This window comes from Ruditapes philippinarum, unplaced genomic scaffold (genome assembly GCF_026571515.1).
Source record: "Ruditapes philippinarum isolate M1 unplaced genomic scaffold, ASM2657151v2 ctg2291_1_1_1_1, whole genome shotgun sequence".
Lineage (NCBI taxonomy): Eukaryota > Metazoa > Mollusca > Bivalvia > Venerida > Veneridae > Ruditapes > Ruditapes philippinarum.
This window is the reverse complement of record NW_026859584.1, coordinates 1-11,753: the sequence shown is the minus strand read 5'-3', so window position 1 is coordinate 11,753 and position 11,753 is coordinate 1. Positions and strand designations below refer to the sequence as shown.

The 11,753-nt window shown below is 37.6% G+C and overlaps 1 protein-coding gene across 1 annotated transcript; it reads right to left on the bottom strand.

Annotated features, from left to right (window-relative positions):
- Window positions 1-7,747: 7,747 nt before the first annotated feature.
- Window positions 7,748-10,101, bottom strand: LOC132757155 (uncharacterized). The gene is made up of 2 exons (XM_060748348.1): window positions 10,024-10,101; window positions 7,748-9,438 (listed from the first exon to the last, which is right to left on the bottom strand). Exon 2 carries the CDS (start codon window positions 9,430-9,432, stop codon window positions 7,894-7,896), a length of 1,539 nt encoding a protein of 512 aa, XP_060604331.1. The 5' UTR covers window positions 9,433-9,438; window positions 10,024-10,101; the 3' UTR covers window positions 7,748-7,893.
- Between the last annotated feature and the right edge of the window lie 1,652 nt (window positions 10,102-11,753).

Below are 11,753 nucleotides of genomic sequence, written 5' to 3'. Positions count from 1 at the left end.
AATTACGGAAAGAAAGATACTAAGCTAACGTGAAAATAGGAAGAAATTAGTCATTTCGTAGTAAATAGGGATAATATAAAAATAGTATATAGTCTAAACACAATGATAATATAAATAGATGTTTTTTTAGAAATATAAATCTCGACTGTACATAATTTAAATTCTTTTGGCGAGCCTAGCTGATGTTCGTTATATATAAACATGGAGCTTTTTATATCGCATCATGTGATATGTCATCTGACAGAAAAGTTTATGATATACACCAAATAAAGTACCTATCAATTTAAAATGCGTTATATCAACAGACATCGGAATATACCGAAAGAGCATATTACAAAAGTTGAAAACTAACATTTTTGTTCAAACCGTTAAAAAATAAACTAGAAGTATCTTTAAAAAAGATACCCTGCCGAAGAAAAACTGGTAAACATGCAAAATTATGCTATTTTTAAGTTTTTAATAAAAAAAGAAGTGCTAGCAATGCTTGCATATCAATGACATAATGATTCTTTCTTGTAGCTAAGACAATATACATATTGATATTGATGATTTTTAACGGTAGGACAGATCTTCTTTAGGCACCCATTTTGCTTGTTTTACATTTGACTTTATAAATTTTATAATCATTTACAAATTAACCTAAAGGTTAAATAACTCATTCCTAAACATTTTACTTTAGTACTAACCATCACATTTTATTTTATAGTGGCAAAAATTATCCCTTACATTTTATTATTAGAGCTATGGTTAAAACTATCCTTTACATTTTATTTTAGAATGATCAATGTAAATGTTGCAGGAAGTCAAACTGACAACAGACGGACTTCGTCCGAAAAAATAGACCCTCAGTAAGAAACTGCACCTGGTTCATTTTTAAACATTTAGAATTGACCCCGCCGACACCTGAATGTAATCAAGATATAAATATAACTACAAACTGACTCGTGTACTCTGTTAATTATAATGATATCATCGACTTGCATATGCATCATCAACTTTAAATAAAAATAGTGGCCATAAGTATTTTTTTACCAGAATGGTTTAAAATATTGTTCAAAGTACTGAAGGAGGCCTACATGTATTTTTATTTTGGATACTAGCAAAGTTACCATTTTATGGTTAAACATGAATCATCCAAACCACACCTTGCATGCTTTATTTACAGATTTACAGCTTCCGTGGGCCTTATCAAGTGGCTACACAAAACTTTCAAGCCTCAAATTATTAATTAGCAATGGGAACATGGTTACACAATATGAAATACGCGGCAAACGGGGTGGGCCGGACAGAAAATGTACATATTATTAAATGTTGTATTTTCAAAAATATTGTCTATATTTGTAAGTAAAATTGTAACACAGTGACCTTCACCTTTGGGTACGGTGGCACAAATGTGACATGTGTGTGTTTTTATTTATCTCGTGGCCACGAGATACTATGTCGTGGCCACGAGTTACTAAGTCGTGGCCACGAGATAGCTAACTCGTGGCCACGAGATACTATGTCGTGGCCACGAGTTACTAAGTCGTGGTAACGAGATAGCTAAGTCGTGGCCACGAGATACTATGTCGTGGCCACGAGTTAGCTAACTCGTGGCCACGAGATAAATAACCAGTCAGATTACATCATTTATGTGAATTTCCCTTATTAACTAGTACAAGGATGCCCCTGCTTTACCAGCCTGTTAAAGTGCCATATATACAACTTATTGACTTGTCAATAATTTTTTATTTAGCGTCACTGTGACCCTGATTTTTGACCCAATGGCCTCTAAATTATTAGATGTCATCTACTGATCAGGTGCAATGATCTTTCTGGGTTATATAAACCATGGCTTATCCCTTCTAAATTATTCATCAGACAAGGATTTTACCTTATAGGCTATCTACTGTCCATGGGCAATGTCCCTTACAAATAAAATAAACCAGGACTTATTCCTTCTCATGTTATCGTATAAACAAGGTTTACAGGCCGTAGTACGTACAAACTGACCAATTCGATCACAAAATTGTCCCAACAAAGAGCTATAGTCCAAATTAATGTCTGATGGGCCTTGGAAGGTGACTTTCTAATATGATCCTAAAGACAAGTTCAAAGTGAATATCTTCAGTATTTTCAAAGATTAATGTTGCATGTAAAAAGTAAGTTGTTAAGTTTAAAAAATTCATAATATATATAGTGTATTCTGATTGGTTAATTATCTCGTGGCCACGACTTAGCTATCTCGTGGCCACGACTTAGTAACTCGTGGCCACGACATAGTATCTCGTGGCCACGACTTAGCTATCTCGTTCCCACGACTTAGTAACTCGTGGCCACGACATAGTATCTCGTGGCCACGAGTTAGCTATCTCGTGGCCACGACTTAGTAACTCGTGGCCACGACATAGTATCTCGTGGCCACGAGTTAGCTATCTCGTGGCCACGACTTAGTAACTCGTGGCCACGACATAGTATCTCGTGGCCACGATCTCGTGGCCACGAGATAAATAAAAACACACACATGAGTTACTAAGACGTGGCTACGGTGGCACAAAGGTGACATGCGTGTGGTTTTATTTATCTCGTGGCCACGAGATACTATGTCGTGGCCACGAGTTACTAAGTCGTGGCCACGAGATAGCTAACTCGTGGCCACGAGATACTTTGTCGTGGCCACGAGTTACTAAGTCGTGGCCACGAGATAGCTAAGTCGTGGCCACGAGTTACTAAGTCGTGGCCACGAGTTACTAAGTCGTGGCCACGAGATAGCTATGTCGTGGCCACGAGATACTATGTCGTGGCCACGAGTTACTAAGTCGTGGCCACGAGATAGCTATGTCGTTGCCACGAGATAATTACCCAATCAGAATACACTATATATGTTATGAATTTTTTAAACTTAACAACTTACTTTTACATGCAACAATAATCTTTGAAAATACTGAAGATATTCACTTTGAAATTGTCTTTTGGATCATATTAGAAAGTCACCTTCCAAGGCCTATCAGACATTAATTTTGACTATAGCTCTTTGTTGGGACAATTTTGGGATCGAATTGGTCAGTTTGTACGTACTACGGCCTGTTAACCTTGTTCATACGATAAAATGAGAAGGAATAAGTCCTGGTTTATTTTATTTGGAAGGGACATTGCCCATGGACAGTAGATAGCCTATAAGGTATAGTCCTTGTCTGATGAATAATTTAGAAAGGATAGGCCATGGTTTATATAACCCAGAAAAATCATTGCACCTGATCAGTAGATGACATCTAATGATTTCGAGGTCATTGGGTCAAAAATCAGGTTCACAGTGACGCTAAACCAGTCAATAAGTTGTATAAATGGCACTGTTACAGGCTGGTGAAATAGGGGAATCCTTGTACTATAGCACATGTCTAGTTAATAAGGGAAATTCATATAAATGGTGTAATTTGATTGGTTATGGTAACTCGTGGCCACGACTTAGCTATCTCGTGACCACGACTTAGTAACTCGTGGCCACGACTTAGTAACTCGTGGCCACGACATAGTATCTCGTGGCCACGAGTTAGCTATCTCGTGGCCACGACTTAGTAACTCGTGGCCACGACATAGTATCTCGTGGCCACGAGTTAGCTATCTCGTGGCCACGTCTTAGTAACTCATGTGTGTGTTTTTATTTATCTCGTGGCCACGAGATACTATGTCGTGGCCACGAGTTACTAAGTCGTGGCCACGAGATAGCTAGCTCGTGGCCACGAGATACTATGTCGTGGCCACGAGTTACTAAGTCGTGGCCACGAGATAGCTAACTCGTGGCCACGAGATACTTTGTCGTGGCCACGAGGTACTAAGTCGTGGCCACGAGATAGCTAAGTCATGGCCACGAGATACTATGTCGTGGCCACGAGTTACTAAGTCGTGGCCACGAGTTACTAAGTCGTGGCCACGAGATAGCTATGTCGTGGCCACGAGATACTATGTCGTGGCCACGAGTTACTAAGTCGTGGCCACGAGATAGCTATGTCGTGGCCACGAGATAATTACCCAATCAGAATACACTATATATATTATGAATTTTTTAAACTTAACAACTTACTTTTACATGCAACAATAATCTTTGAAAATACTGAAGACATTCACTTTGAAATTGCCTTTTGGATCATATTAGAAAGTCACCTTCCAAGGCCTATCAGACATTAATTTTGACTATAGCTCTTTGTTGGGACAATTTTGGGATCGAATTGGTCAGTTTGTACGTACTACGGCCTGTTAACCTTGTTCATACGATAAAATGAGAAGGAATAAGTCCTGGTTTATTTTATTTGGAAGGGACATTGCCCATGGACAGTAGATAGCCTATAAGGTATAGTCCTTGTCTGATGAATAATTTAGAAGGGATAGGCCATGGTTTATATAACCCAGAAAGATCATTGCACCTGATCAGTAGATGACATCTAATAATTTCGAGGTCATTGGGTCAAAAATCAGGTTCACAGTGACGCTAAACCAGTCAATAAGTTGTATAAATGGCACTGTTACAGGCTGGTGAAATAGGGGAATCCTTGTACTATAGCACATGTCTAGTTAATAAGGGAAATTCATATAAATGGTGTAATTTGATTGGTTATGGTAACTCGTGGCCACGACTTAGCCATCTCGTGACCACGAGTTAGTAACTCGTGGCCACGACTTAGTAACTCGTGGCCACGACATAGTATCTCGTGGCCACGAGTTAGCTATCTCGTGGCCACGACTTAGTAATTCGTGGCCACGACATAGTATCTCATGGCCACGAGTTAGCTATCTCGTGGCCACGTCTTAGTAACTCATGTGTGTGTTTTTATTTATCTCGTGGCCACGAGATACTATGTCGTGGCCACGAGTTACTAAGTCGTGGCCACGAGATAGCTAACTCGTGGCCACGAGATACTATGTCGTGGCCACGAGTTACTAAGTCGTGGGAACGAGATAGCTAACTCGTGGCCACGAGATACTATGTCGTGGCCACGAGTTACTAAGTCGTGGCCACGAGATAGCTAAGTCGTGGCCACGAGATAATTAACCAATCAGAATACAATATATATTATGAATTTTTTAAACTTAACAACTTACTTTTTACATGCAACATTAATCTTTGAAAATACTGAAGATATTCACTTTGAACTTGTCTTAAGGATCATATTAGAAAGTCACCTTCCAAGGCCCATCAGACATTAATTTGGACTATAGCTCTTTGTTGGGACAATTTTGGGATCGAATTGGTCAGTTTGTACGTACTACGGCCTGTAAATCTTGTTTATACGATAACATGAGAAGGATTAAGTCCTGGTTTATTTTATTTGTAAGGGACATTGCCCATGGACAGTAGATAGCCTATAAGGTAAAATCCTTGTCTGATGAATAATTTAGAAGGGATAGGCCATGGTTTATATAACCCAAAAAGATCATTGCACCTGATCAGTAGATGACATCTAATACTTTCGAGGTCATTGGGTCAAAAATCAGGGTCACAGTGACGCTAAATAAAAAATTATTGACAAGTCAATAAGTTGTATATATGGCACTTTAACAGGCTGGTAAAGCAGGGGCATCCTTGTACTAGTTAATAAGGGAAATTCACATAAATGATGTAATCTGACTGGTTATTTATCTCGTGGCCACGACTTAGTAACTCGTGGCCACGACATAGTATCTCGTGGCCACGACTTAGCTATCTCGTTCCCACGACTTAGTAACTCGTGGCCACGACATAGTATCTCGTGGCCACGAGTTAGCTATCTCGTGGCCAAGACTTACTAACTCGTGGCCACGACATAGTATCTCGTGGCCACGAGATAAATAAAAACACACACATGTCACATTTGTGCCACCGTACGTGGCCACGAGATAGCTAACTCGTGGCCACGAGATAGCTAACTCGTGGCCACGAGATACTATGTCGTGGCCACGAGTTACTAAGTCGTGGCCACGAGATAGCTAACTCGTGGCCACGAGATACTATGTCGTGGCCACGAGTTACTAAGTCGTGGCCACGAGTTACTAAGTCGTGGCCACGAGATAGCTAAGTCGTGGCCACGAGATACTATGTCGTGGCCACGAGTTACTAAGTCGTGGCCACGAGTTACTAAGTCGTGGCCACGAGATAGCTAAGTCGTGGCCACGAGATACTATGTCGTGGCCACGAGTTACTAAGTCGTGGCCACGAGTTACTAAGTCGTGGCCACGAGATAGCTAAGTCGTGGCCACGAGATACTATGTCGTGGCCACGAGTTACTAAGTCGTGGCCACGAGTTACTAACTCGTGGTCACGAGATAGCTAAGTCGTGGTCACGAGATACTATGTCGTGGCCACGAGTTACCATAACCAATCAGATTACACCGTTTATGCGAATTTCCCTAATTAACTACACATGTGCTGTAGTACAAGGATACCCATACTTCACCAGTCAGTAAAAGTGCCATTAATACAACTTAGTGACTTGTCAATAATTTTACATTTAGCGTCACTGTGACCCTGATCTTTGACCCAATGACCTCTAAAGTATTAGATGTCATCTACTGATCAGGTGCAATGATCTTTTTGGGTTATATAAACCATGGCTGATCCCTTCTAAATTTTTCATCAAACAAGGATTTTACCTTATAGGCTATCTACTGTCCATGGGCAATGTCCCTACCAAATAAAATAAACAAGGACTTATTCCTTCTCTTGTTATCATATAAACAAGGTTTACAGGCCGTAGTACGTACAGACTGACCAATTCGATCACAAAATTGTCCCAACAAAGAGCTATAGTCAAAATTAATGTCTGATGGGCCTTGGAAGGTGACTTTCTAAAATGATCCTAAAGACAAGTTCAAAGTGAATATCTTCAGTATTTTCAAAGATTAATGTTGCATGTAAAAGTAAGTTGTTAAGTTTAAAAAAAATCATAATATATATAGTGTATTCTGATTGGTTAATTATCTCGTGGCCACGACTTAGCTATCTCGTTCCCACGACTTAGTAACTCGTGGCCACGACATAGTATCTCGTGGCCACGACTTAGCTATCTCGTGGCCACGACATAGTATCTCGTGGCCACGACTTAGCTATCTCGTGGCCACGACTTAGTAACTCGTGGCCACGACATAGTATCTCGTGGCCACGACTTAGCTATCTCGTGGCCACGACTTAGTAACTCGTGGCCACGACTTAGTAACTCGTGGCCACGACATAGTATCTCGTGGCCACGAGATAAATAAAAACACACACATGTCACCTTTGTGCCACCGTAGATTCCTAAGTTTAGTCATCGAACGAAAACTATTTTTTTTATTTTTAGTAACAGTGACCTTGACCTTTAGGAAGCCGAAACGAAATCCAAAGAGTGATCTCCATACAAGCTTGCTACAATTGAGGTTCACACTCAAGATTACATAAAGTGCACTTGTTGTACACTACATGTGTGCCTCTAATGCACTTCAATATGCACCTTAAGTGCACCTTAAAGTGCACTGGAGATGTATTAGAGCCTTTTCTGCACTGGGAAGTGTTTCAGTTTGTATATATAGCAGTTAACTTTTGTTTCAACAAATATCTCTATCAAAATTTATGTATATACCAAGTTAAACACAATATATCATTCTTTACGCCAATTATTAACCAGAAACTATTTTTCTATTGTTAGTACCATAGACATTACCCTTGACCGTAGGTGCAACTTTTTACAGTTGCAACACAACACTTAGCAACTGCTGTTGTGAAGTATAAAATTCTGGATTAGGAGAAGGTTAAAATAAACGCATTTCAAACTTTTAATAATATTATTCAACGTTCTCCACAGTTACTCAGACATCAAACATATTTTAAGTTTCGAATGGTCACATCAATACATTTTATTTAATAGGTCTCCAAATGTACATTTTTTGGAATTCGGTCTCTCTCTCTTACAAAAGGTTTTCTAATAAATTTTCCAATTCGACCAGACTATAATATTTTGCTTCGATCTTCAGTTCCTTGATAAGCTTTTGTTCCTTGGGCAACGCCTCTACTGAATCTGCGCCATCTCTGAGATAGTTTAAAATATATCTGAAGTTAACACCATCTCTATCAATAAAATAGGTTCCATCCCTTTCCATTTTCAGTGCATGTCGACCTCCAAACATCATCGCTAGAAGTGATCCCTTTTTCTTTGTTAATGTTTCTGTCGAAGTTGCATACATGATCCCGCCAACGTTTAGTGTCACTCTTGTTTCAGATAATTTGTTTTGAAATTCCATTCTCTCGATTTCATCAGACAATTTCGTTTTCTCCTGTTGTAAAACAGCATATTCTTGTTTAATTTGCGATAACTTTTCAGCGATACTCATTTCAGTTTCATTTATATCATTTTCCTTTTCCCTTACGACATTTTCTCTTTCTTCTATGAGAAAAAATCTTTTCTCGAGGTCACTTCGGATTTCGCTAATTTCTCTCATTTTTTCACCAACAATACATTTAGCAGAGTCAACAAGTTTTTGCTTCAGAGCTTCAGTATTTCCCAACATATCGTCAGTATACTTCTCTACAAAAGATGTTAGTACATCTTCCCATTCATTTTGAATAGACGAAATTGTAACGATGCTTTCAAGCGAGTTTGTTTCAAGATCTCCTGCATTTGTTACTTTTTCCAAGGAGGGATGATATATTTTTGGTCCTAATTGTTCAATAGCAATGGCAATGAAAGCCGACGGTACATGGAAATATTCTAAAAGATCCTCCATCAGAGGTTTTCTCCTCTCAATCTTCGCTTTCATATCGCTGACGATGTATTTATCGTTCATCTGATTACTCCGTTTCTTCAATATGTTTTTGATGGGTGGCATTATTTCTGTCAGTTTGCAAAGCAATGTTTGTTTTTCCTCCATTATCGGCTCAATGACAGCGTCTCGATCTTTCGGGAATATGTACAACCATAATCGTACCTTCATATTGGCTTTAACTCCTAACAGTGATTTAGCTTGTTTTCCAATGTACATCAAACTATCCCAAGCAAAAACCGAAATCTGCTTTTTGATTTCGTTTACAGCTGTAATGTCATTTACACCAGTAACTAAGATTTGAAGAAAATCTAATTCTTTATCTGTCATCACGTTATCAGTATACGGGTTTCTATCAGGATCGATACACGCATATAAGCTATAGATAGGACGTCTACGTCGCTCATGATCATCAGCAATTCCAAAAAGTGCCAGATAAATCTCCCATTGACTTTCTGGTATATATACATTTTTTTCATCGTCCTTGGACATTGTTACTGGTTTGGATATAACTTTACCTATCACGTCTTTGTCATGTTCTAACGAGAAACTTTGTGAGATACAGATGTCCCATGACTCCAGCCATGACATCGAAACTGCATATTCCCAGTAATCCGATGTGCACAAACGTCTTGATGACAAACTTTTCATTATTGCCACACGAGTTGCGTTCGACATGCCAGCCATCTTCAACTTAAAAATAAATAAGAGAGCAATTTTACCCCTGTAAATCATAATGCACGTGTCACCATTAAAGTCATTTAAGGGTCATGTAAAAATCATATTCCATGACATTGATTAGAGACACGAACATATTGACGAAACAAGTATGTTACTTATTTAGATAAGAATATTAGAAGCTCAAGGTAATTTTCCATATATTGGCTAAATCTGCTAATCTTTTGCTGTCTTCATGACTGACTTTGTAAATTTGTACATTGTGGTGATGTTGACAAGGTCTTTAGAGATGCATTTCTGGGGAGGGGGGATACTTGTATATTATTAATTTAAAAAGAACAGTGTATGTCATATTTGTCTCCCCAAGGACTTGAGATCCTTCACATATCCCTCTACTGTGAGTGATTTACAAAATATTATCTGAATTATCTCCCTTGAAGTTAAATTTTGTACATTAATAACATATTTTATACAATAAATCAGTACTACTGTTAAAATACTTTATGTTGATATAAACCCTTTCTTACTTGTAAGGTAAGCAATGACCAATATTAAGCTTGGATTTGAAAACTCAAAAGTTATATGAAAATACAAACTTACTGCGTGTGTGCAAACACTTCCTTGTTTTTGTAAACACTGTACTTTGATCCGGTGTTGTGTTATCTTTAAGCACTGACGAAAATGGTGTGTTAAATGTTTAAACATAATGCAATCACCTATGAATACATGTAATGATAAAAGATTATCATACTTATCTTTTAGAGTATTAAAAATCGTTTAGGAAAAGGTTTTCATATGCATATAGTAGATATAGTTAGTACAGAAACAAAATAATTAAAAGTTGACAAATTTTGTCAATCTGCTACAACATAATATTTATAACGTTACTTACCATTTACCTACGACACACAATAAGGCTTTCTTCGAAAACAAGCTATCTATCTGTACGAGACGACATGTTGATTTTTTTTTAATATTTAAAATCACACACTTTAATACCATGGTAAAGTATGAGATGAAACTCAAATCACATGAAGGTCGTTAAATATCTCTTATAAATTATATTGCAAAAAATATATATTTGAAAAATGGGATCAACCGTGGTGAAACAAGAAAGAAAACAATTACTTGATAAGTCCCTATAATTTTTGTTTGCATATTTTGAAAAGCAGTATACGTGTGTAAAATAATTTAACGATTTCATACATTGTTTCGGCGGACGGGCTAGTAACAATTTCAATTGTGCACAACTCTTCCTTTCTATAGTAGGATTTTCAATCAAGCATTCATAGAAAGAACAAGTATAGTACATTGTATGTTGAATAATTATTGTCATGGTTTTGTTTATTTATCAATTTATTATCAAAAAACTAGCTCGGCGAAAATTTCCTTTAAATGTATTCTGTTTAATACATCATTATATTGGTAATTGCAATATTTGTATAGTTAAAAACGATATACTGACGACCTTGATGTTCCTCAAAATGAAGAAGATATCATTATATATGTATTTAAAAGTAAGTTATTGACCTCGGGCATTGAGTCTTATGGTCATATTTGTCTCCTGAATCAGAAATCAAGTGGGATAAGTAGTCGAAAATCTGCTAAGATTAAGCAACTTCTAATCACATGTTACTGTGATAAACTGCCGTGGGAAATTGGCTTATAAAGTATAAAATAAACGGAAAGTCCATTTGGTTGTTTACTAAAATGTCTTTAACCTGGGACAAGCTTATCTTATGTCCCAGCTTTAACTTCTCAAAGATGGCCAGACTTTTATCTAATTTTGTCCGTGTGCATAATATCAATATAATGGTATGTTCAGCAAGATCATTTTTTCTGATTGTTTAACTGGTAATTGCATTAAGATATTTAAAGTATACTGTCAAACACAAGAAAACTACATCTGTTAGTTAACCAAATTATCCTTTTAACAGTTAAGGATATTTATGAGATGGGTGTCAACATAATTTTCAGTTTCATGTACACCATATTCTCGAACACGTTATTCTAGGCGAGGATGTCGATTCTGTCATGCTTTTGTTTAAGGTCAGATGTCACTTCTACCGGGACATTGCTTATTGCCAAAAGATAAATTATTATCTCAAATCGGACGACTGCATTTGCAGTATACAAATAGACACTTCCAAACCGTCGAAGTATCGAACAAATAGTTTGCAGGAAAGGTTATTTAAAGATGTACCATTCAAAGTATCTAGTTAGAGTTTCAATGATATGCATTTCGTCATTATCTTCACTTGTGGGCGGGACTCGAGTTTTATTAGCCGATAATAAGGTCCTTCCGACCAATGTTAATTTTTCCCCCCCTG